This window comes from Chanos chanos, chromosome 3 (genome assembly GCF_902362185.1).
Source record: "Chanos chanos chromosome 3, fChaCha1.1, whole genome shotgun sequence".
Taxonomy (NCBI): domain Eukaryota; kingdom Metazoa; phylum Chordata; class Actinopteri; order Gonorynchiformes; family Chanidae; genus Chanos; species Chanos chanos.
This window is the reverse complement of record NC_044497.1, coordinates 18,666,468-18,693,222: the sequence shown is the minus strand read 5'-3', so window position 1 is coordinate 18,693,222 and position 26,755 is coordinate 18,666,468. Positions and strand designations below refer to the sequence as shown.

Below are 26,755 nucleotides of genomic sequence, written 5' to 3'. Positions count from 1 at the left end.
AAGGTGAGTGCTGTTGTTGAGTCAGTCCAGAGAACAACAGAACAGATGGGAAAGGTCAACTCTTTTCTGACAACCTTCATCAACTGCGTTCCACTGAGAGCTGAACACAACTCTTGGCTTAATTGAGGCAGCACAGAGTATGTGAATGTCCCTCATACTGTCAGGGTTGTCCTGCTCTGGGCTGGTGTAGCACCTGGGCAGTGAGAGGTCCTTGAGTTCAGTGTCCCATGCATGACAAGCACTGAACAGATCCTGTGGAAAATAGGGGTCATCCCACTCTCTCTTTTTATCCCATAAGCACTGCACTTGGACCTTCACCCTGGTTATTTATGGGATAATATAACCGAGACGATCGTATTGGCTGGTTGAGACTCTGTAAATGCTGTGGAGAGCTGTTACTGAACTGTCCGCAGGGTGGTGCTTGTGTGAAAGTTTCTGAGTGGTGGTTCCAAATGGCAGGGTGGACGCCTGGGCATAGCTAAGTAGGCATAGCATAGTTCCCTGCTGTCTGATCTGACATGTGAGCAGAGGTAGCTGATGACTGCAGGGTCATTGCTGGCCCAATGTCGTTCAAAGCCACCAGCAGCTAGGAGACTGCAGAGCTTGTCCACCAAGTCCTTGGTGGCTTCCCTGAAGGTGAGACTCTTTAGACAGTTGTCTACATAGAACGATTTCTCAATAGAGTCTCTAACATCCTCCCCTGTCTCACTGTGTTCATGCACATGCTTTTGCAGTGCAAAGGTCACACAGCATGGGCTGCATGTCATTCCAAAGAGAAGGACTTGCCATTCATAGACACTGGTTGGACTATCCCCTGAAAGCAGTCGCACTTCATGGAACATCCCTCAAACGTCACTGCTGATGGATGTGGAGTGCTTCTGGAAGCAGAGAAGGACTGCCAGTAGTAAGGTAGGACCAGGTAGCAGGAGCTTTTTCAGACTATGACCTTTGTATGAGAAGGAACAGTTAAATCTCACTCTGTCCTTCTGATTGTGCTCAACCATATGATGTGGTATGTACCTTAACTGGTTTCTGCTTTACAACACAGCAAGCCTCCACTAACTTGGCAATTTCTGCTTGGTAGGCAGCTGCTTAATCTGAGTTCTTCTAAACCCCTCTTTCAACCGACCCTTGATTGTGGCAGTACCGCCTCCTTTGATACGCATAGGTGGGACATATGCTTGGCACTGAGGAGTGGAGTGGTATAGTGTTCCACTCCATCAACATTAACTCTCACTGTCCTCTCTTGGAGGAGTTGAACAGCCTCTTGATCTTGTTTTGATACTAGCAGAAGGTGAGGACAATATAATCAGGCATTGAGTCTCTGAGTTCATGCACAAGCCCCTGAAATGTCCAACCCAAGTGAGTCTCCATTCTGGAGCATTAACTTGCTCACTTTCAGCAGAACTTTGTGTAAGTTACTCGGTCAATATATAGGACCTCCTTTGCAGCATTCAAAAGGCAGGAGTTAAATTGAGCAGCTGTCTCTACTGACTTCTTTGCTGTTTTGTCATTTACCTCATGCAACACAAGCAGATGTTGCCGGTTGCAAGTTTGGCAGAGGGCTTTCAAGGTGCACTTAGCTGTCTGACTATCATGCTTACAGCACCAACATCTGCTGCTGCTTCTGAGAAATGTCTCCTTCTGTTCCTGTTCAGCTGCTCGAGGTTGGCACAGCTATTGAAGAAGTGATTGCTATTGTCATAGTAGGGACGGTATGCCCATTCCCATCTCTCTCTTGAAGTCACTGGGGGGAGGTGCGTCCTCCCAAGTTGTCATCTCTGCGCACAGAAGAACTCAGGTGGGTTTACCAGCTTGTCTAGGACCTCGGCAGCTCTCATCCCCTCTGGTTGATGAGTCACATCTAGTGCGACCAGAGAAACCGGTACTGTCTTCCTCTATTTGGAGTTCACACTCCAACCAATCAGCAAGGTCAAGAAGTGTGGGGATCAGCACTCTTAATGGATGAATTTCTCCCTTGAAGCTGGATCTGAGGTCATGGGATAACTTCCTAAGTAACCTGGATACATGAGCCCCACATTCCAACTCAACATTGCCCCAATTGCTCTAGCATGTTTATACGGCAGCACACCAATGATATAAACATGTGGAAGGCCCTCACAACTCGACTGCTAATGTCTGGGCCATCCGTGAGCTCTGCAATGTGCTGAAGGTCTAGCTGATGCAGCTGTCTACGCAGCTTAGTGAGGGCAGTGGAATCACTGTAGGAATCTGCCACAAGCTGGGCCTCCACAAGCTGCAAGTGTTCAGTGAGGGTCTGGAGCTTGAACTGTTCAGTGACATCTTCTGAAAGGATATTCACCAAGGCTATCCTTAACATTGCAAACTCCACTGGATCTGGAGAAGTCAAACTAGGAATTGTGGAAGTGTGCCCTCTCCTGTGTCTTTGGGAGGGACATCTGATATTGAGAGTTGTAGCGATCTGGTGAATGATAAGCCTTCCATACCTGACTGTTACACTCATGGGGCTTATGTGCCAGGGTTGAGGGCTCTGAATGGTAAGCTGGCTGTCTGTGGTTGGTGAAGTACCTACCTGTGATAAATGGTGCATCACAACAAGTTGACTGATGGGACACTCTTCAGTCCGTCGCAGCTGATAGTGTAATATCTCTCAGCTGGTTCACCAGTTCTGCCTTATGGCCTTTAGGTGAAGAATGAGCACATCTCTGCTCTAGGCTCACTGGAACCTTTGTCCGTGGAGCAGGAATGGGGCAGTTTTGTGTTGGCTAAGTCTGTCGACTGCTTGTTTGCTGTTGGACATGGGAACATGGCACTTGCAAAGCTACTGACTCTGATGGGTCTCTCCCTTCTGACAGGAGCTTCTGCAACCTCCTATGCAGCATAGCCTTCTCCTGTTTTCTCCTAGAGTGCCATCAAAATGTCACAGAGCTGGCCAGCCCTATGCCACAAGTCCTCATTCTGTGTCTTAGTTACTTGATCTTAAAACTGTGAGGCTGGAAATTGAGCATCCCTTTGTTGGACATCAGCATTTTCTTGGCTGATACTAACCAGCCTAGACTCCCACTTACAGGAGTCAGTTCTGATGAGTGGAGACTTGGCTGAGTGGAGAAGTCGAGTGAAGTCGATCACAAAAGGCCTGCTGTTCCTTGTCGTTCATTCTCCATGGCATCTTTGTTGGGAATGGATGGTGGTGACTACCGTCTCCAAAGCCTTGTCCCTGTGTCATAGTCTGTCATAGTCTGCAAGATACATGGGAGGGCTTGTCTGTCTTCGAGGTAGAGTGACAGGCTCCTCTGGGTTTGGCCTTGACATCTTCACTGTGGCTATTCCCCAGTCTGGCCCGAAGGACAAGTGCAAGATATTTGGAATATTAAACTATTGCACTGGTTCAGGTATCTTTGGGCCACTACACGGTGTTGGTTCCTAATATCCACCGACAAATATATTCAGATGTGTTTAATAAAGTGTTTGGTTAGTGAAAGGTATGGGGGAGAGAGGGAGAGAGAGAGAGAGAGTGGTGCGTGAGTGAGTATGTGTGTTTTGTGTGTGTGTATGTGTGAAAGACAAAGGGAGGGAGAGAGAGAGAGAGAAACTCCACACTTGGGAACACAAATGTATTTTTGGGAAACATGTAGAGGAAGAGGGAGTGTGTAAGTATGTGTGAGTGTTTTATGTGTGTGTCTGAACTAGAGAGAGTATGACAGACAGACAGACATGAAGGCAAAGAGAGTTTTTAGATGTGCGTGTGTGAGTGAATGAGTGTGTGTGTGTGTGTATGTATGTATCAGTGTGTATGTACCTGAGAGTGTATGACAGATATGTAAAGAGTGCATGTGTACCTCTCGCAAGGTACCGTCCTCTTCCGCACATTGACAGAGTGCTGGGATCACACACTGACCCTGCGCATCACGGTAACGACCCTCCTCACACACACATCCCTCTGCTGTGATCCCAAGGTCAGTGCAGTTCAGAAGCTCCATCCTGTACATGTCCCCACAGGTCCTCTCACACACACGCTCAGATCCTGGCACACTCCGTCTCCAACGCTCCCCCTCCGGACAGGCTGAGGGATCACAGAGAGGCTTAGGTCCATACCAATATACACTCTCTGTCTCTGTCTCTCTCCCTCCCTTTACCTCACTCGCTCTCTCTCCTGCATGCTCTCTCTGTCTCATTCAGTCCACGCGCACACAAAAAACACACAGACACACACGCACACACATGGCTGACAACACCACCATCACACACACACACATATATGCATATTACCAAACACACAAAAATTCATGTACCATTAGACACACACGTGCACACACACACACACATACACACATGCAAACACGCACACACGCACGCACACACACACACACACACAAACACACACACATACACACACACATACACACATGCCTCTGTTCTCAGTGTCTTACCGCAGTCAGGGCCCCTGCAGGCTCTGGTACGCTGAGACAGTCCCTCACATTCACGACCCCCGAACTGCTTCACTCGGACCACTGTCCGGTCTGAATTCTGCTCTCCAGAACCACAGGTCACCGAACAAGGGCTCCACCCTGACCAGCTGCCCCACTCACAGTCCACTGACACAGGGACAAAACAAAAGTGGCTCATTGAATGGAGAGTTAGCAGAGTTTGGTAGAAAGCCCAGACTGTATCAAGATGCATCATGTATCAGATTTCTAAATATATTCCCCCAAACTTGTGTGGCACCGTCTTCATTATAAAATTAGTCTCATGACAAACTGAAAATGACTGTGCTGATGGGGAGTACATTCATATATATATATATATATATATATATAGATAGATAGATAGATAGATAGATACATATACATACATACACACACATATATATATTTGTGTGTGTGTGTGTGCATGTGTGTGTGTGATATATAGATATATAAATTTACACATATACATATAGGCACACTGATGAGCCAAAACATTATGACCACCTGCCTAATATGCTGTTGGTCCTCCATGTGCCATCAAAACAGCGCCGACCCAACGAGGCATTAACTCTATAAGACCCCTGAAGGTGTACTGTGGTATCTGGCACCAAAATATTAGCAGCAGATCATTCAAGTCCTGTAAGTTGCGAGGTGGAACCACCATGGATCAGACTTGTCGGTCCAGCACATCCCATAGATGCTCAATCGGATTGAGATCTGGAGAATTAGTAGGCCAGGGCAACACCTTAAACACCATTCCTGAAACCATTCCCGAACAATGTGTGCAGTGTGGCAGGGCACATGGTCCTGATGAAAGAGGCCACCGCCATCAGGGAACACCATTGCCATGAACAGGACTTGAAGGATCTGCTGCTAATATTTTGGTGCCAGATACCACAGGACACCTTCAAGAGTCTTGTAGAGTTCATGCCTCGGCAGGTCGGCGCTGTTTTGGCGGCACACAGAGGACCGACAGCATATTAGGCAGGTGGTCATAATGTTTTGGCTCATTGGTGTGTCTGTATATATATATATATATATATATATATATATATATATATACACACACACACACACACACATAAAGGGGAAAGGGAGAGAGACAGAGAGAGAGAGAGAGAGAGAGAGAGAGCATTACTGGTTCAGATGGAATCAATCCAATCAAAATCAATCCAATCAAAATTAAAATAAAAATTAAATCACGATTATGTGAAATAAAAACTTGATGAATGTTCCCTGAAAAATAATTGGGAGAAGAGGGAGTAATAATCCAAACTAAACTCACCATCGCAGTTCTCCTCAGTGCAGTTAAACAGCCCACCCTCACAGACGCTTGGTCAGGAGAGAGAAATGAGAGACAGACAGAGCAGAGGAGTTAGCAGAGAGAAGAGTCATACACTCACATAAAGCTGTCAGTGAGAAAATGCCTTGCTCATCTCTGAGTTTATGATGCAGGCCCTCGGCCCATATATATATATATCAAGGCTGTCAGACCTTAGTAATTACAACTGTTTTTACGGTTTTTATACTGATTATGAAAGCATAAACTGATTCTAGATCAACATTCTTCTTCTGAGAGATTTGATGCATACCACCTCTGGTCTAAAAGAGCTTTCATAGTGAGTTGTTACATATATCCATGTGACACATTACACACACTGGGTAGAGTTTGGATATATAGAGAATACCCCTGCAGCAGCTAAATGATATGTTTGTTCCTTGTGGCCACTCATGGTAGGTTATCAAATCAATTGAAGAGTCAGCCAACGTAATGGCATAGCCAGCATGAGGTTATTTATATGATACCCCAAAGTGAACCAATTGTGTGGGAGGAAGATTGTTTGTGCAATAATCAATCAATTTATCTGTCCATTCTATATTTATCCAGGCTGGTGACCTTTCCGTACATAATCAATACCCTTTTCAGTTAACATGTTAGCTTTTCAAGGTCGTTCCGACTCCATAGAGAAGGAACAAATGATAAAAAGAGAAGTAAATAAAAGAAAGGTAAACAATCGCTAGAAAGAAGCTTAAATAAGCACCACGAGTTGCAGAGGTTTGGCACGACAGTCCCAGGTGGTATCTCCACTCGATTGTCTTGCAGAGTGACGTTAAAGGTCCCGGGGGAGAGGGAGAGGGAAGAGCAGGGGCAATCCGAAAGGAAAACACATTTACCGCCGTGCATAACCTGAGAGGAGAAGTCAATACCGGCTTATTTATGCATTGTTAGAGGGGTATTACCATACACAGTTGCTCTGAGTATTTTAACATATTTGAGGAGTGCTGCTGAAAACCCAACTGCCACCAGTAGGCACAGTAGCCCCTGAAAGACTTTTTTCCCCTTACAATCGCATAGTGTTTTTATTAAAACCCATACATTTCCTCCCAGTGCACTTCTTTTGTTGCCTGGCTTGTCAATACTCTTGAACTTTGTTCAAACACTTTCATCTCTTTTCTGAACTAGGCTTAAAATGAACTTGGTTTGGACGGTCTTTGCTTTCATGGATCTCTATCTTATCTCTGTAAGAGCTCTATTAAGTTGTCTGTGCTCTGATAATTAAAAGGACGCCATATAAAAGATAAGGGGAATAGGCTATCCCAAGTTAGCCTGTACCACCTGAATAAAGATAAGTCCTGGAACACTCAGAGACCTTCATATCCCCTCACCATCTATGAGACTTTTATAGACCTTCATATCCAGCGGGATCTCCTCATTAAAACCAGAAAACACAGACACGCTGTGACTAGAGTCCCACTCCGACTTCCTGCTCGGTTAAAGACAGCTATTGAGAGATTCAAAAGTGAGCTGTAGAAGAACCTATTGTGATCAAGGAACACAATACAACTAACATTTTCTAACAAAGACATTTCAGTATGAAAAAGTCTATTAGAAGAAGTCCAGCACATCAATACAATGAGATGCATTGTGGTGTGTTCTTGAATATTCAATCATAAAATTGAATACAACCCAACAATATATATCTAAAATGGTGTGTGTGTATGTATATATATATATATATATATACATATATAAAATATTATCAGCTTACTCCTACACTTCTGGTATTCACACATAACAATGTCAAATGTTTTCCATTTTCCTTTAACAATGTGTGGACAGTATTTTGAATAGCACAGCTAGGATTCATAGTCCAAACTCTTGCACTCTTGTCAACTGCAGCTGCAAATCACAGGCAGAGTCGGGTGAGTGGCTCTAGCCCTTCGGTATGTGTTGTGCACCTCATTCATATTACAGAAGTGTTGTTTCACACGTAGTATGTATTATCATCAGCAACTGGCTTCAGTGACTGGATTCATATGACTGGCTTCACTAGACTTGGGGGAGGTATGAGAATGTGAGACCAGAGACCAGAGAGTTTGACAGGCCATTCCGGAAAAAAAAGGCACAAAATCTGATTTCTTTACAGATGCACATCTGCGTATATGTAAAAAAAACCCCCACTTTATTCCAATTTTTCAATTGTTTCTTTTAGTTTCTTTACTTTTGTATCTGTGTCTGTGTATGTGTCTGTGAGTGTGACATCATCTTGTGTGTTTATGGGACTTTACGGGATGCCTTTCTCCATGGTAACTCACAGTGCCAGGTGGGCAGGTGCAGCCAGGACTGCAGGATGTGGGAACACACTGGGTCTCCGGCCAAAGGTCCTCACAGGAGTATGGACACGAGTTCGCACAAATGCTAAAGACTCGACCCGGAGGACACTCTGAAACGGACAGAGTGGATAAACAACAGTGAGACCACAGCTCAGAGAGGCAGTGCTTCCACTGAGAAACTCCTTGTGTAAACAAATGGCAGCACGTCTGTACTAGCATTATAACTCAATTCTAAACTACTGCTTCATTAGCCTGATTGTCATAATTTGACACGGCAGGTGGTGACAACTTGCAGTATTATTTAATATCTATGCAAACAACACATTGGAATAAAGGTAGCTAATGAATCATTCCAAAGTAGGAATGTGTTGCCTCTGTGTTTAGATCCATTATAGAAATACATGAATATGCTTTTCCTTCTGTGCTCTCAGAGATATATTAGCTGTCAGCCAGAAAAAGTCAGACAATTACTGAGTATGACAATATCACGAACAATAATTGAACATTTTGCCATTTCATGCATCAGAACATTGTAGATCGGATTCTATCAGTCATAAAGCGTTAAGGACTGATTGGTTGCTATAGTGATGACAGTGTTCAGTATACATGAAGAAGTTGATCTGTGATAGGAGATGATTAAACCAAAATTGGGCGTGCAACAGACACAACGTAGAGCTCTTTTGGGAAATCTCCTGTTTTTAGCAGCATTCTCAACCAGTGAGAGTAGAAAACATAAACGGTGTAGTCACGCACGGGGAATGGCAAGCCCTTTATTTAGAGATGACAGCTTGGGTACACGGGCAGTAATTCCATAGTTTATGTTTCCATGTTTTATGGCAAAGTAAACTCACATGACATTACCCTCAATTACACCAGCGAATGGTTTCTGAGGTAGTGTGTACACCTGATTTTGCAAGACTGTGTGTCTGTGTGTGATCATACATGTGTGTGTGCATGCGTGTGAAATTAACCTTTGTCCATGTGCGTGTGTTTGTGTGTGTGTGAACATGTGTGTACGTGTATGTGTAGGTTTGTAAGTGTATGTGTGCGTGTATGCGTATGCGTATGCACATACATGTGTGAATATGTGTATGCAAATGTATGTGTGCATGTGTGTGTGTGTATGTGTGTGGGTGTGTGTTTACCTGGCAGGCAGCTATTGGTATTACAGGTGACGTGTTGTTCCAGAGGAGACGGGCAGGTTTGGCCTCCTGGCTGGGGCTCCTGGAGGATAGTCTTATTGCGCACTGACACTCCCCCACCACAGGAGGCGCTGCACTCACTCCAGGACGACCACTCACTCAGAACACACCCAGCTGGGTGAACAAGATCAGGAGATCAGCTAAAATCTAATTAACACTAATTTGTCATCTAAAGAATTCTTAGTATTCTATTAAAACTGGTCAACATGGGTAGATAAACAACCATAATCTTTACTCTTTTTAGCCATTAATCAACGTTGGTGTAAGTGTTTAAGGGCAAAAGTGAAGCTGCTTGTGGCAGGGCAGAGACCAGCAGTTCTCCAGCACCAAGAGGGTTAGGGTTAAAACTAACAACCTTCCGGTTCCTGTTGTGGATCTTTAACCCACTTACAAACAATTCACAACCTCCTCACACCTTTAGAGGCGAAATTGTTCGTTTATCATCTCAGCATGTTTGGTGATGTAAGGAGAAATACTGTATATCGGATCACTGACCAGGGCAGCCAGGCAGGGAGCAGGTCTGACTCTGCTGTGTGTCTGCGCAGGGTGGTCCGGCATCGGACTCCTGACATGGACGAGTCCTGGTCTGCTGTCCCGTCCCGCAGGTCACCGAGCACTCGCTCCACGACCCCCAGGAACCGTACACAGGACAGGGCCGGTCAGTGCACAGCAAAGAGCCGTTCACACACACGCTGAGGGAAGATATGGATGTTATATAGAGCATGAAACCAGCAAGAAAAAGAAAGAGAAGGAAGAGTGGGCTTACACACGTTTAAAAAGGAGCAGGGAGGTAACCCATTTTACTGTTCTAAAATCTGGGTGACTTCCCAGAACGCTGGGAACACGGTAAATATTCTGGGAACATTTTTTTTTTTTGGAAACTGTGCAAATGTTGTAACATTTGTATATTGTTATGTGCCAGACTGCTCTTTTTTCAGCAGAATATTTTAATCATAAATTTGGCTTTAGGAGCATTTTGATGTGTATGTGCATGTGTGTGTGTGTGTGTGTGAATGTGTGCATGTGTTTTCATACCAGGAGTTGCAATCGACTGTGACATTGTGTCCTGGAAGGATCTCTATTGTACCATTCTCTATTGGAACTCCACAACGACACTCTGATACCTTCACACACTGGCCGTCCTGCAGCAACCAACCCTCTGCACACCGGCAACCTGAATCCACGATACACACACACACACACACACACACACACACACACACATACACACACAAAACACACCCACACACGTAGGGGATGATACATAGATATATAGATAAAATGAGACAGGTACATTGTTAAAGACAGGGGTAAAAGAAAAGGGGTAAACGGTGGAAATGAGTCATATTTCAGTAAAATTTGTTGCAGTTGTGTGCTCAGATAACAGTGGACATTTCAGTACACCTGTAAAGAGAGAAATCATCAGTAAATCACACTGTAAACCCAATACAAGACAGTTGGTACCTGAGTGACAAGCTCCTTGCAGACATTGTACATGCTCCCATAAGTCAGTGCAACTGCGGGGACACTGATTGGCACAAGAGGCTTCGTAGACCCGCCCCCTGTCCTCACAACGTTCACCTATAAGGAGATGTATCCGAATATCCAAATAAGAGTCACACATAACTCAATGAAATGATGAATTACGCTGTAGCTCATCTGAAGGTGCGTATGTGTGTGCGTGTCTATGCGTATGTGCATGGGCATGTGTGTATGCTTGTGTATGCTTGTGTCTGTGTGTGTGTGTGTGTGTGTGTGTGTGTGCGCATGTGTCTTCGTCTGTGTGCGTGCATTTGTGCGTGTATATATATGTGTGCGTTTATTTACAGGCAATGTGCTTGAGTGCATGTTTCTGTGTGTGTGGTGTCTGTGTGTGAATGTTTCTGTGTGTGTATACCAGGGCAGAGGCCTGTGTTGCAGCTCTGTGACTGAGTTTGCTGTTTTCGGCACAGCGGTCCTGGCTGCGATGCCAGGGGTGTTCGCTGACGCTGACGGAAGCCCCCACTGCATGGGTCCTGACACACACTCCACGGACCCCACACACTCCACTGACACAGGTCTGTAGAGGATTAAAAAGATTAACTTATATATCACTAATGTAACAATAAAACACAGTGTAGGCTCTATTGAGAGAGACACTTCAGAGGATTAACCAAGCTTTGTGGCTAATGCTATGGTTTAATTAATCAAATGAAAACACACATCTTTGGATCTATGTTTCTGTGTATCAAGAGTAGAGCTAAACACAAAGGCTCAGTTTTATCATTGTGACTATAGTCTATATATAGCTAATCATTTATATCTGCTACTTCAACACAGCAGAGTCTGAGAACAGAAACTTAAAATGGCTTAAGATGTCACATCAGCAGGGATGTTGAACCTGTGAACCCAGTTAAGGTCCTGTCTCGGCCCAGAAATGTATCCTCGATCTGGGCTTCATAGTTTGGAACCCAACTGTACCTCGCAAGCCTGCTGTGGCCAGGGGTCCAGGGGAATGCAAATGACCATGAGAGCTGGAGACTGCTCTTTGGTGATCACCGATGGTCAGGGACCAGTATGGTTATTGTTATGCAAATAGCACTCTCCTGCATGTGTGCTACATCACTCAGTAGTTCTATGCAACCCTTAATGTACAGAGAGAGATGCCGTTACCTGGCTCAGCCATAATAGGAGGAATATGTGACCTAGGCTAAGATGACTTCAATGAGGGGCAGAACTTTATCACAGCTGATGAGTAACTGAGCATCCAAAATTTGGGAAAAAAATGGGGATAAATGAAGGTTTATGATGGGTTTTATGAAACATTATCTCAGCATCATAAAGCACTGCAGATGCACTGCACGTTCGGGAAATCATTAAAATCCAAAGGAATCTCTCAGCGTCAGACACACCTCGGCAGGCGTCCGGATCCGGACATAGTCTCTCCTCCTCCAGTTCCTCAGTGCATTCTCCCTCTCTCCCGCCCACGGGCAGTCCCGTGTCCACGTCCAGGCAGGCCCGGTAGCGCCTCTGGACCGACACCAGCTCAGCGGCGCTGATGGACGGAGAGGGCTGACGGAGCAGTGAGGATGCAGGCATGCATGGGGAACAAGGCGTCCACTCAGACCACTCACTGACAGAGACTAATATAAAAATACAGGCAGAGAAAATGACTGAGAGACATTGGGAGGATGGAATGAGGTTTTTGGTCATTTGTGAATTTTTTTTTTTAAAGGGTGAAAATTTCCAAACAAGGATACATAAGGGTCACCTGTGAGTTCTGCAGCTTTGTACAAAAAAAAAATGGCAAATTTGTCGCTGAATACTATGGAAGCCCAGAGAAGACATTTACTGTAATTTTTTTTTATCTTCCCCCTCTATGACAAGATCATAAACATAACCCTCTTCTTCTCAAAACACAACAGTTCATTGTTTTTCCAAGATCTCAAACTAATTATCTCGTTATCACAACATAACAATTCATTGTTTTCCTGAGATCACGATGATTTCTTTGGATTGCACTGGTCTGACTCACTGTGGGCAGTCTGAAGCAGAACAAGCCACAGAACAGAAGAGATGGATGAACACATAAAATACAACTGATCAGGGATGAACTCCCACAGATACTGCACTGTGTCCACTTCTAACAGATGACATTCAATTTTCTGTGATCTCCAGAAAACAGTTAATAGCTATGTCGTGCTAGCAAGATAATTAATTTGAGATCCTGAGAAAACAACTGATGTTATGTCTAGATCACAAGATAATAATCTCATTACACACAACATAACAAGAGAGAGAAAAACTGGTGGAAATATCCTCTTCTCAGCTTCCATGGACCACAAGGTGTAAAGATAATTTTAGTTTAAAATTAGTTTATGATAAAATAGAACATGGAGAAAATGTTTTCTTTTTTATTTAAGTACTATTAGTTTTATAAACTGTCAAGAAGATCAAAATACAACAGAGAGTACGCAAGACTCTTACCCTCACATTCCCGAAAATCACACTGCAGCACCCCATTATGGCAGAGACTGTCAAACAAACACACACACACACACACACACACATATATAAGCATTGTAGAGCTTGAGATTGCATGTAAATCTAGCCTTTATAAAGACCCAAATTATCAAAGGAGAAAAATTATGAAACCATTTGTGATTGTGTAACAAAATTATGTAACTAGTCTTGACTTCTATATGTCTCTAAGTTATTTGTGTTCTGACTTCATCTCACTTCATTTTTGTTCTTTTTTTGTTGTTGTTGTTGTTCTTTAGATTGACAATGCCCCCTCCCTCTCTCTTTCTTTCTTTCTCTTTCTCTTGCCAGACATTGTCTGACACTGAAGAAACCCTTATTTTAAAAAAAACTTTTAAATGGAACTAAAAGATGGAATATGTGTATATTATTCCTGTGCTTACCAGGAGCTGCAGCCCACGCTGACCAGGCCTCCCTGTGGGACAGTGACAGTTACAGGCTTGTCAGAGCCCTGCTGACGGACATAAACACAGCCGCACTGCTCTGGGGGTACACACGTGCCGTTCTGCTGCAGTAGACCCTGCCGACCGCAGGCACACAGACACACAGACAGGCAGAGACACGGGGACACACATATATATACACACAGAACACAGAGAGAGAGAGAGAGAGAGAGAGAGAGAGAGAGAGAGAGAGAGACACACACACACACACACGAAAGAGCATATATTTAAATAAATACATAAATAATATATTGTTGAAGGTGGGTGGTATTCATTCACAGCTGTCTTTTTAAAAGCAGATTTTTCTGAGGTACTGACACACTCACTTAAAAGCTAATGGAATTCAGTATACATTATAAAGGCATTATACAGAGGATTAGAGAAAAAAAACACAACTAAAAGTGCAATTCTGTCTTTTGATATTAAGATGCTCAGACTTTTTAATGCATCCAGAAAGAACTCTGCTGAGTTACGTTGCCATGGAGATAGACCAATGCTGAAGGTAGGATGCTGAGATCTAAAAAAATGCTCTTTGTAATATTTGTATTTCTAACAAATGTTTCATTGCTTAGTTATGGAATTTAAACTTCTACAAATATAATAATAAACTTCTAAAATATAATAATCATCTGGCCTGTCCTGTGATTACTAGACCAAAAACTTTCTGTTCTCTGAGTCATATTAGGGGTAAAGGTCAAGTGTCAAGGGCACTCACACAAATGCAGAGTTTCAAGGATGAAAAAAAAGGCAAAAAGCAAAACCAAGTCATTCAGTCACAATTCCTTTTCAATTAATCAAACACAGATCCTAATGCCTTATAACATGGAGGGACTGTGAATCTAGTTAATGGGAGATTTGAAGTGTGAGGTGAAAGACACACCTGTGGGCAGTAGCAACCAGGTGTACAGTCCTGAACCCCAGCACAACTGTCTGTCTCTCCCAGCAGGGCACACTGCTTCAAACACGGAAAACCACATTCTGAGAACACAAACGGCTCCTCACAGTCTGAGATATATGAGGGAGAGAGAGAGAGAGAGAGAGAGAGAGAGAGAAAGAGAGAGAGAGAGAGAGGGATCATAGACAGAAACAAGCAATCACTATTTGTCTTGTTGACATACATTCACATATCACTAAGAAAAAAAATTATCAAAGCATATTTTTGTATTGTAACTACAGTATCAGGCAACAGGAAAATATTACAGTGCGTACAAATGTTCAAAACTGATGCATGCAAACACACATGTGACTCACCCTGGCAGTTTTCAGGTTTGCATATTCGGTTCTGCCTCTCCAGCTCTGAGCAGTGCTGCCCTCTTGTGGCAGTAGTGAGTGGAGCACGATACCGCTGCTGCCACTGGGTCTCACACGAGCACACTGTCCATTCACTCCATTCAGACATTGGACAGTCTGGAGCAAGAGAGAGGGAAAGGGAGAGGGAGAGGGAGAGAACCTGTCAGCCTGGAGAGAAATGTAATGAAACACATTTCTCATTCACCGTAATGATAATTGCCTCTATATTTCAATTAAATTAAACTTCCTTTACCACCATTACATTTCAAACCCAAGAGCACTCGCGTGCACTTAATATTTTTGCAGACCTGACTCAGCCAGTCAAAGTCCTGGAGAGCAACCTAATAGCTACGCTGTGCTACATCAAGACCAGGAACAACTCCTCTCATAGATACTCATGTTAGAAAAACGTGATGCTTTAGCAGAGATCCACCTGGACAAGGTCTCTTATAACACAGCTGAGTCTCCTCTCTGTTCCTTTCAGCCTCTATCTCAGGAGGGCAGGTGGCTTCACCGTCCTCCTCGCACGCACACTGTCTGCGTCGTAACACCACCCCAGCACCACAGCTCCGGGAGCAGCTGGACCACGGCGACCAGGGGCAAAGGTCATCTGAGGACAGCGAGAAAGCTGTTAAAGAACTCTGACGTCTGCAGAGAGTAGATGTGTGATGGTGACTGGAAGATGTATTTTAGAGTCTTCCCTTTCCTATTCAGGTAGTTGGACAACTTCCATTACAATTTTCAGAGTTTGGACAAGCCCAGAACAAGGAACGGGAGTAATACTGGGCTAGTTTCCAGAAAGAGAATGAGTCTTGTCTCAGGCTAAATTGGATTGTGAGTGAATTATAACATCATTTTTGTGCAGGGTCACATTTTGGCCTAGTGTGTGGGCCACATCAAAATCATCGATTTGTCTGGATACAAACTGCTCTGCTACGTACACTTAACAGATCAGAATTACAAATCCATTTGAAACGGATAACAGCATGATGACTGCTTAATTAACCTCAATTTTCTGTCCAAATAAAACCACCCATTAACATTTACATTAAAGAAAGGAGATAAAATACTTTAACACACAGACATACAGTATGATAACTGTAATTAAGTGGGAGAGCGTGTTTGGGGGGGGGGGGGTGCGCAGAGGGGAATCTGTACCCAGACAGGGGGGTCTGTGGCAGTCCTGTGCCTCTGTGTCAGGTCCAGGGCAGGCGGTGCCATTATTTCGGGGTGGAGGATTGATGCAGGCGCGGCTTCGGATCTGCGTTCCCCTCCCACATGTGACAGGACAGTCTGACCACACAGACCAGGGAGTCCAACCCCCATCCACTGTCAACACACATACACATACACAGAGACAGAGAGAGAGAGAGAGAGAGAGAGAGAGAGAGGGAAAATGTTGCGCAGAATCCTGTGTTTTTGTATCATGCACTGCTTGGTCATTTTTTCTAAAGTCATTTGCCTGTCAGCTGCACCTGACATGGAAGACTTGTATATTTATTACATTTGTCATGTTTCTGGTTAGTGAAATGATAGAGAGGGACACCTAATCATAAAGGGTGACCCAGACTGAGATGTGCATGTGTAGACTGAGCCACATATGCACAGAGAGAACACAGCAGAGACTGTTTTCCCTAACACAGAGCATGATAAAAAAACTCTTCACCAAACCCACCTCTACAGTCAATATCTTGGCAGTAGTCTCCTTCTGGCGTACATGTACTGAAAGAAAGCGTAAGCATTCTTACAGTGAGATACAATAATAATAATAATAATAATAATAATAATAATAATAATAATAAAAGATCTGTCAAAGTGAATTCACATGTAACACACTGTAAACTCTGAGAGTTCACTACACATCACTCATATCCAGGGTCCTGAAAGGCTGTCGAGCCCTCCCTCCCCCCCTCTCACCATTGTTTACATTCCCCCTGTAGCCAAGTGTCTCCCACAGACAGCTCCCGGTCGTCATGGACACACAGAGGGGGGCATGGTCCAGGGTCACACAGTTTGTGCTGCGTTTCCTCAAACTCACAGTCAGCAGGAGGTGTGTCGGAGACCAGGGATCTGAGTCGACATGAGAACAGTGTGCGTCATTTAGCAAACTCAGGCGAAATCACTGCATTTCATAATTCCCTTGCTATTAGAAGATTCCATCTGCAGGTAAATTTGCATGTAGAAAAGTGTTGCTCAAATACAAAAATAATGTAATGCGACAAAATGCATCCTTAAACCACTGGTAACATTGTATGTCTAGATTCTTTCATTCACTCTAACGATTCCAGTTGATGAATTTTCTAAAAAAAAAAAAAAGGTGTTTTCTGTCTACCTGTAGCGTGTTCTCTGGCCTGCACCACAGGTAGTGCTGCATGGAGCCCAGTTGGACCAGGAGCTCCAGACACAGCTGGGTTCTACTCCACAGCTGTGATTGGTGCAGGAGAGCACGCCATCTACGCAGCTGCAGTTGTTGCAGTCCACTTGATGCAGACTGCCTGCAGCCCAACTCTGTCCCTGCGCATCCACGCAGTCACACTGCCATGGTTGCACACACGCACCATCCTGCTGCAGCCGACCTGCGTACACACACACACGGGAAATACCCATCATCACACTGACCACCTAGTTTTCCACTTGCTTTTTACAGCTGTTTTAGTGGAAGTCGGTCCCCTTATTACTCATTTATCAACTATTAAAGTGTCAGCTTCAAGCTACGGTGAATTTTCAGTTCATTCAAAATGAGCTGGACAGAGCTGAGCAGGAGAAAAGTGCAGTTGACCATTCTGGGGGGTGTGAGGTTTAAAGACAGAGTAATTGACCATTAAAAGACTTGATGTTTAATAAAACTTACAACGTGTAAAACTCACAATAATCTCTCTACCTCAACCTCTTTCCCTCTCCCAACCCCCCTCTCTCATACCGTGTGGGCATCGACAGCCGGGTTGGCACTCGCTGTTGGCCTGGCACTGGATGCCTTGCTGAAGGTCTGAACAGCGCTGAGGGCATTGGTTGGCACAGGGCACAAACTCCTGTCCTGGTGGACAGCCACGTTCATCTGTAGGACACACACACACACACACACACACAGATCAAACATATACTAATACCCTGATCTTACAGGAATCATAACTCAAAAATACTGTCAATTCTCTGACCTTCACTTTTTTGTCATTCATTTACATTGTTTGACCTTATTGACTACTGACTACTAATCCCATGATATCTATATATAATACTTATGCCTTCCTATATCAGAACCAGAGATAATACGGTGCTGTATATAATTTTCACAGTACATTTTAGGAATAGTTAAGCATTAATTATAGTTTGGCTGCCAGTTGGAAGGTATTCAAATGAAGACTGGTGCATAGCAGAGCTTGATTAAAGACCAAACGACTAATCTGCATTTTTAAAAGCATTCTGCATGTCTCTGTGAGCGGCTTTAACCGGGAGTGTGGCTTCATTTGCTGTTCTGATGGACTGGGGTCTCACCACACGGTTTGGTGTTACAGGGTTTGACCTGGTTCTTCTCGCCCTCACACTTCCGCCCGCCGTTTTTGGGTGGGGGGCTGGAGCAGGAGCGGGTTCTGACGGAGCGCCCGCCCCCACAGCGCTTATCACAGCGGGACCAGGGGCTCCAGCGAGACCAGCCTCCGTCCACTTGTGTTTAAGAGCGAAAAACAAACTGTTACAACTCAGTACATTAGTATCTCATTACATTAAATTATGTAGTTATCCAATGGCATCACAAAGGAAAAACATCAAAAATCAGAAAAAAATTCATTTCTGATTTACCATGTGCTATGCATAAGGGGAAAAAAATAAAAAAAATTGACAGTGTTTTCTCTCTCTGCCTCATTCCTGATCTCCCTCTCTGTTTTCTCCTCTCTCCCCCTCCCTCCCTCATCCTCCTACACACCTCGGCACGCTCGGATGTTGCAGAAGCGGTTCTCCACGTTTCCTCCCAGAATATCTTGGCACCAGGAGCCGTTGACCCCTGGAGCGAGGAAGTTTCGGACACGCTGCTGTTGGCCCACCCCACAGGAGCGCGAGCACGCCCCCCATTCCGCCCACTCCGTCCAGGAGCAGTTCCGCTGGGCACACTCCTCCCCCTGACAGACGGCTCCATCTAACACCAACACAAACAGAGAAATAAATGTCTGGAGCCGAGCAGGAGAAGGCATGTGTAATGTAATACGTAGAATTGGCCAAAGAGGCCCTGTACTGAAACTCTGACAGAGCACAGTGAAGATCAGATAATGGGTGAAATGTTGCAACAACTCGTCTCTCTCCATAAGATGCTCAGACATATTGATCAAATTAAAAAAAGCCTCAAAACTCTCCTCTTTCAAATCTTTCTGATTTCTGAACCACTAACTTAACTTGTATATATTTTAGCCACAAGGTGTTTTGAGGTAAGCTTATTCTTTGTGATATTTCGTAGGTTGCTTTTGTACAAAAGCTCCTGCTGAACGACTGAGTGTAAATGTGGTTGTACATGCTGCAGCTAAATGTGTACTTAGCCTTTATGCTCAGACAAGCGTGATGTGATAAACCGAAGAGAATGTAAACTGGTTTACAAATACCGGCAACAAGCTACGCAGCCCAGGAGAGCTGGCAAGGAACAGTCTGTCATCAGGAGCCACTGATTCTAATGTACATATCACTGACTTTAAAGTGACAGTGTGAGTGCTGTTTGTTTAGACATGTTTGTCTGTAATCAGGCTGACATGAGTTGCATATATGCAGTTGAATACTGCTGAATATGTAGTATAAGAGTGAGAAGGTTGACTGATGGGCAGTACCGGGACACTGGGGCAGATTACACACTGTCTCTTGGCGGCTCTCTCCAGAACAGGGTCTGCTGACGCACCTCCTCTGACGGAACTTCAGGGCAGGAGAACCAGGCTCACTGCAAGTTCTAGAACAGGAGCTCCAAGGGCTCCACTGAGAGAACCCTGCATCCTCATCTACAGGGAGAGATAGAGAGAGAGAGAGAGAGAGAGAGAGAGAGAGAGAGATACAAAACTTACGAAACCAAACAGAAAAACGTCCACAGCGTTCACTGAGGCTAAACGTTTAAAGTAAGTAAATGTTTCAGATGATGCATTATACCAGAGGAGTATGTCTTCAGCTGAGGAAAGGAAGCGAAAACTAAATAATACCTTTCCATTTTAAACCTGACCATACAATCACTGCTGTCACCTTTTTTAACAAAGGTTCCTCCTCACTGCCATTCAGATGAGTGAACCCTTAAACTACAGACACACCACTGAGTTTGTAACAAAAATACCTTTTCATTAAGCATTAACACACGTGAATGATACGCCTGAATGCTATGCCTTACCGCTTCATAAGAAACTACTCATCAGATTTAATTATTTAAATATATTTGAAAATAGATTCTCTGATGTGAATTGAACATATACAGTATGGGTAGGGTATAATGCATTATAATGTATTATGGAGGAGTATTCATAGGAATTTTGTTTAATGACACATAACACTTTTTTTATGCTATATATGAACTGTAAGGGATGAGATCCATTCATACATTCATATAACACACACACAGTACCTGGCAGACTGGGTTCAGCTGTAGGGATGGTGACCACTGTAGACGTGAGAGACAGAAAAGAACAGGTGAATAATCTACTCAAACTAAAGGACTGTTTCCCTCACAAAGCCTCAAGACTTTGTTTTGGAACGAAGTGCATTTTGTGTGAAACTTCTCCACTCATAATGCTGTTTTTCTCCTAGACTGGTTTTAATCTTTGCCTGAGAAACAGTCCAAAAGGCATCACGTTCATTCAGAAGTTGTTTGTTTGTTTGTCTTCACACTGTGTTTGAGCTTTAAATCCTGATATTACCTGGACATTCAGGGGTCTGGCAGTAGGCGTGTTCCTGTAGGGGGCCTGTGCAGTCATGGCCACCGTGAGCGGGGGCCGGTTGGCTGCATGTCCTAAAGCGGGTCTTCTGACCCAGACCCCCACAGCTGATGGAGCATGGGCTCCAGGGCCCCCATGGGGACAGGCCACCGTCTCGAGGGCAAGGCACCAGGGAACAGTTCCAAACCCCATGCTGACACAGACTGCGGGGTGGAAAATGAACAGAGACACTTTCTACTGATGTAACACTCCATGACATCAGACACATAAATATTTACATAAGAAAAAAATATTTGTAAACTCGTCAGTTTCAAAGGAATTAGTTTTTTCACATGTTGCTCTGAGTGTGCTCGGAGGTATGTCACGTCTTGCTGAGCAGTACATCTGACGTACACACAAACTTTACCGGGAGCAGTGTGAAGAGACAACAAAGCATTCTTAAATGGTAGCATAGGGAAACAAAATCAACAGTATCAAAGCCAGGGAATTTCAGACTTTTGAGGTTTGGTGTGATGCAACGCAAGCTTTGTGAAACTCAGTGCTGTTTGAGTGTAAAACATTTTATAGGTGTAGAGTGTATAAGTGTAAAACAGTATTGGTTTCAATTAGCGTAATGGAACTATTTTCATTGGCAGTTTTTGAAGCCACAACCATGATACTACTGCTGTTATTATAGTGCACAATGGCAGAATGGTAAAGAAAACATGGCAAATTGTGGTAAGTCTGCCAACAATGTTAAAGTTTCTGACCAGGAGCTGCATTCATGCATCAGTTCTTCTCCAGACATGAGGTCAGTGCCCTCTGTGACGTTGTGGAGGTCCGGGGTCAACTCCGGCGTCACAGACACCTTCTGTAGTGAGGTCAAGAGGTCCGCGTCCACCAGACAGGGACACTCCTACACCCAGCCCAGACATCCCATCAGATCAGACAGTGTTTACAGGCAGATCACAGGCTGACGGCTTTTTAAACAGGCAGATCACAGTCTGATTGAATTTTAAAGTGAACAATCCTCAATATTTTAAGTAACTTTACAAATTACACTTCAACCGTAGTCTTATCTAAATTATTCATTTTGCTTTAACTCCTTAGAAGACCAGATTTCATTTTACATGAGAACTTTTTACATCTGTACAGAAGTGATATACCATAAGAAAATAACTAAGCTCTAGACACATTTCTACAGCCAGCCAAAAACACATAAGCCTACAAACACCTCGACATAAAAGCTTTCGAAAACCTGAGAGGTGAACGTACTTGTAGACACACTCCGTGGTGTTGGTAGGTCTTTGGGGGGCAGTGACACCCTTCTTCACAGCCGTCTGAATAACATCCTTCTCGCCCGCTCACCTGGGCACAGCTGAACGGGCAGCCCTCACCTCTCTCACACTCTCTGTACAGCCTGCCTGGAGGACAGCCTACCTCTGACAGAACACAAGACAGAGAGGGAGGGTGAGGAGAGAACCAGAGAGGAATGGAGACAAGTCTCGCTCATCCCGACACCATACTGGAAAGAGGCCTAGCTATGACTGACTGCCTTGTTCACTGCACTATTTTTAAGAGAAAAGTGTTAAAAGCCCAGAGACAGACACAGGAGCAGGTGGTAAGGATCAGAATAGAAGAATTCATACTTACACAGAACAGGAACACACACACACACACACACTGCATATTTCAGATACATAAGCCCTGATTTATGAAAATATGTAAGGGAGTTGATTTATCCAGTAATGTGATCAGTGATTTGACAAGGCTCTTATAAAGCAGCAGTCATCAGTCATGTTATTGGCTTTAGGGGTATAAATAGTGATAATGTGTGTGAGTGATGCTTTTTGGCAGACTGGCCACTGTTGTAGTAAAGGTGAATGATGTAGTCTCTACCTCTAACACAACCACTTGACTCAGGGTGTAAAGCACGTATGGGGGAATCTATTATGCTGTAGTGCTGTTACATGACTCTGAACTACCCCTAATCTCTACCTCTAACACAACCACTTGACTCAGGGTGTGAAGCACGTATAGGGGAATCTATCTGCTGTAGTGCTGTTACATGACTCTGAACTACCCCTAATTTTAAAAGCCTTAGACATCGTCATCTGGGCAGGCGCTTTAACTGGTTTGCCCTCCTCCAAAAGCCCTTCAGGAGCAGGGAAACAGTCCAGTATCACTCCACTTCTCAGACACCAACATTGGCCAGAAATAGCTTTCCTAAATTTACAGCGAGGAGTGGAGCGAGAGAGGGGAGGGGGTGAGAAGGCGACTGCAGCAGGAGCTAAGCCATCTCTCGCTCTGAAAAGAGGGCGGCGTTTAGCCTTGTCAGGCTCCTCATCCCTGGCTAACCTTGACGATAGTTGCAGGGGGTTTGCCAAAATGACTGTGTAATTAGCACGGCCATGGATGCTGTACAGAGATGCTTACGTCACATCACTGGCACTCTGGCCGTCCCTGAATTCCCCTCATTACATCTTATGAGGTTACAGCGCACCCTACTGTTGACTCTGTAATCCAGCTAAGCAAAAGTGGGAGAGTTTACTGTCAGTTCAGCCCCGACTGACAATGACATTTAAAATAACAAAATCACACAGTGTTCCACCCACATATTGAGTGATGCTTTTTATAATTATTACTTAAACCTCCGAGAGAAACTTTACAAAACCTTAAAAATGGACCTGACAGACTTTGCATGGGTGCTATTTTTACCACACAGATACTATCCCAGATTTGCTACTCATAGCCAGGCCAATAAGATAACATTGAGAGGAATATAGACAGACAGAGGAGAATACATGGCTTATCAGGAGAATGGTACAGAACTGTTAGACTTACCCAGACAAACCTGTGTGTTGCACGTCTTACTCTGTCGTCTCATGCCTCTGCAGGGGGGCGTGTGGCATATTCGGGTGCGAGTCTGCACTCCTCCCCCACAGCTGACTGAACACACTGACCACGGAGACCAGTTGAACCAGGGGCCAGAGTCTGGGTGAGAGACATCGGGGTGAAGAGTTTTCACCTGCAGTGCTTCATTTGGAGTGCAGCCATACAGCAGCCTCCATACAATTGAATCAAAATTAATTTAAACCAGCTGAACTGTGTTAAACAGCGTTCAGCATAACTGAACTACACTGAATCTGAACTGAATGGAACTGTGCTCAGTTTGTCTGATATGGACTGAATTGACATGTGAAACCAGTTTTGTCAAACCAGCCTGCTATTATCAGTTTTACCAAATAAAACCTGACTATACATGCTAAGTAATGTGATGATAATGTATGGTGCATGTTTCTCATCTTATCTCAGTGTGTGTACCTGTGCAGGTGTGGGTGTTACATTCTTTCTGTTGTTCTCCTGCCCCTAAACAACCTCTGCCCGTCCCCTGAGGGGCAGGGTTTTCACACTGCCGCAAGCGCAGCCGGACTCCGCCTCCACAGGGGGCGGAGCATGCAGACCAGTCACCCCACTGACTCCAGCCTCCATCGACATGGCAACCAGGAACTGACTCACACTGCAGGACACCCGCTTCACAGGTGCTAATATGAGCAAAAGTATACAGAAATGAGTAATAAAGAAATTTTTAAAAAAACCCCATCATACAGGCATTAGGGAAGGGACAATATGATAAACCAAGTGAGGTGGTTGTTACCAGTTGTTACAGTCGCCAACAATAGTCTCTCCTGGATTTGCATACTGCCAATCAAACTGCCCTGGCCACGCCCAGGAACTGTTATTGTTGCTCAGTCCACCTGTATGATAAGACAAAATAAAGGATAACACATCAAAAAGAGAGAGTAAATGTGGACCTATCTGAGAAGGTAAGCAATAAAACTGTGTTTACCTGTGTTTACCATCAGTATGATCAATATAAGATGCTTTGTTTTTTTTTTACGCAGTTGTATATTCTGCATCTCAGGATGTAATGTCAAATTATTATTTATATTTTTCATTTGAATGTAATTATTTATTTACATTTCAATATTTGGCACACACATTTTCCAAAGTGACATACATAATGAATACATACAATAAATTATTATTAGTAGTAGTAATAGTGGTAGCAGTTAGGCTAATGATGTTTGTTGCTTAAATATTAACTGTATTTATGTAGTGTATTAGTTTTTTGGGTTTTTTTTTTTTTTTTTTTTTTCAGCATGTTGCAGTAAGGAGTAAACCTGTCAGGATTTATTGTTCTCCCAACCTGCTGTACTGTTGTGGAATTTACAGCGACACTGTTCTCTGTCCACACACAATCCATCCTGCAGCACCGTATCTCCTGGGCAACCACAGGTCCTGCTACAGCTCGGCGTATCCACACACACTGTGTCACCATGGAGATCTGAACAGGAGCGTGGGCAGGGCTTCCCACACGGCCACTCCTCCTGGCCCCCACCACACTCTATAGACGCACCGACGGGACAAACAATTTTTTTTTTCAACAAAATTTGTATTAAAACATGGAAAAAATAACATTCAAAATCTTAAGAACCATGAACCATTGTTATGGCACAGTTATACAATTCATGTAGACTGTGTGGCAGATCGGAAACATCACCTAAGTTTACACGTTTCAAACCATGAGAAGGTTCAAACAAAAAGTATGCAGAGTATAAAAATTTTAGAAAATGTGTAGAAAAGAGACTAACAAAATGTGACACCAAAACAAAACCCCTGAATTGAGCATCAAATCTTTATTAATCACAATTTTAAAGAAATGGAAATTCAAGGATCAGCAAGCATCAATCAGAAAGCACCAATAAGAAAGCACCAAAGTCTGGAGAGATGCTTAAACTGAGCCATCTTACAGCAAAGAGCAGCCTTACGGCTTTAACTGTGGAAGCACTGATGATCACCTGTGGAATCCCTACACTACACACACTTTGATCTGTAATGATAGTAAAATCAGCCTTCTGTGCAGAATGTTGACATAAGAAAGAAAAGCCACGTGTGGTAATAAAATGACAGATAAGGATGAAAAAAATTAAAAATAAAAACACTGAATGCAGGCTCACCGGAACAGACCGTAACATTGTCATGACAGCCGCGGTATTGCTGGCTTTCGCCATAGCAGGGTAGACCCCCAAAACGGGCCGGGGGGCTGTTACACGTCCTTGTTCTCGACGAAACTCCAGCACATGCATCACAGTCTGACCATGAACTCCAGGAACTCCACGAGCCATGGACTAAGGATAAAATTATCAGATACCACAATGTACTTAAAACATACTACCAACTGAGTTACCAGTCACTGAGTGAACAATTAACTTTCAATAACAAAATAGCAATCTATGTTGATTGAAAAAAAAATGTCAAAACATTTTACTGCAATTAATATGCATATTTAGTTACTGTACACTGTTTTTAATTGTTGTAGGCTAATATTTTTATTAGCTGATATAACATTGTGATTTCAAAATGCTATCTATAGGTGACTACCATGAGATTACAGTCGGGCTAGCTTGCGTCATAAGTGTCATGGCGACATTGTCGTGGCAACCTGATAGGGCATTCCATTACGTGTGAATGCTGTACTTTGACGTGCTGAGATGTGAAATGGATATTCATTAGCTGTGGTGTTTGTGGTGTTTAACCTGGACAAAAGGTGATGGAAGGGCAGGGCTGTCTCTGGATCTCAACCCCAAGGCCTGCATGCTCTTCCTGCTGCCCAGGGCAAGGCGCTCCTCCTGCCTGGGGCTCCGGACATCCGCAGCTCCTGTAACGAGAGACCCACTCTGCTCCACAGGTCTTAGAGCATGGGGTCCAACTAGACCATTCACACCAGCCACCAGCCACTGGGAGAGGGAGAGTGAGAGATACAGAGAGAGAGAGAGAGAGAGAGAGAGAGAGAGAGAGAGAGAGTA

General features: G+C 44.0%; 1 protein-coding gene across 1 annotated transcript in view; it reads right to left on the bottom strand.

Moving 5' to 3' along the window:
- sspo (SCO-spondin) overlaps positions 1 to 26,755 on the bottom strand; it is a 76,447-nt gene that overhangs the window by 8,005 nt on the left and 41,687 nt on the right. Inside the window, 34 exon segments of the mRNA XM_030767631.1 lie at positions 3,822 to 4,045; positions 4,413 to 4,577; positions 5,734 to 5,780; positions 6,491 to 6,636; positions 8,046 to 8,173; positions 9,209 to 9,379; positions 9,761 to 9,957; positions 10,301 to 10,439; positions 10,730 to 10,846; positions 11,163 to 11,324; positions 12,157 to 12,387; positions 13,232 to 13,278; positions 13,669 to 13,805; positions 14,609 to 14,733; positions 14,980 to 15,135; positions 15,452 to 15,628; positions 16,177 to 16,347; positions 16,694 to 16,740; positions 16,936 to 17,088; positions 17,351 to 17,594; positions 17,939 to 18,073; positions 18,511 to 18,678; positions 18,938 to 19,147; positions 19,824 to 19,988; positions 20,597 to 20,632; positions 20,889 to 21,109; positions 21,656 to 21,801; positions 22,161 to 22,327; positions 23,730 to 23,879; positions 24,210 to 24,430; positions 24,544 to 24,643; positions 25,096 to 25,293; positions 25,907 to 26,077; positions 26,486 to 26,686. Of these exon segments, the coding sequence (XP_030623491.1) occupies positions 3,822 to 4,045; positions 4,413 to 4,577; positions 5,734 to 5,780; positions 6,491 to 6,636; positions 8,046 to 8,173; positions 9,209 to 9,379; positions 9,761 to 9,957; positions 10,301 to 10,439; positions 10,730 to 10,846; positions 11,163 to 11,324; positions 12,157 to 12,387; positions 13,232 to 13,278; positions 13,669 to 13,805; positions 14,609 to 14,733; positions 14,980 to 15,135; positions 15,452 to 15,628; positions 16,177 to 16,347; positions 16,694 to 16,740; positions 16,936 to 17,088; positions 17,351 to 17,594; positions 17,939 to 18,073; positions 18,511 to 18,678; positions 18,938 to 19,147; positions 19,824 to 19,988; positions 20,597 to 20,632; positions 20,889 to 21,109; positions 21,656 to 21,801; positions 22,161 to 22,327; positions 23,730 to 23,879; positions 24,210 to 24,430; positions 24,544 to 24,643; positions 25,096 to 25,293; positions 25,907 to 26,077; positions 26,486 to 26,686 (5,273 nt within the window).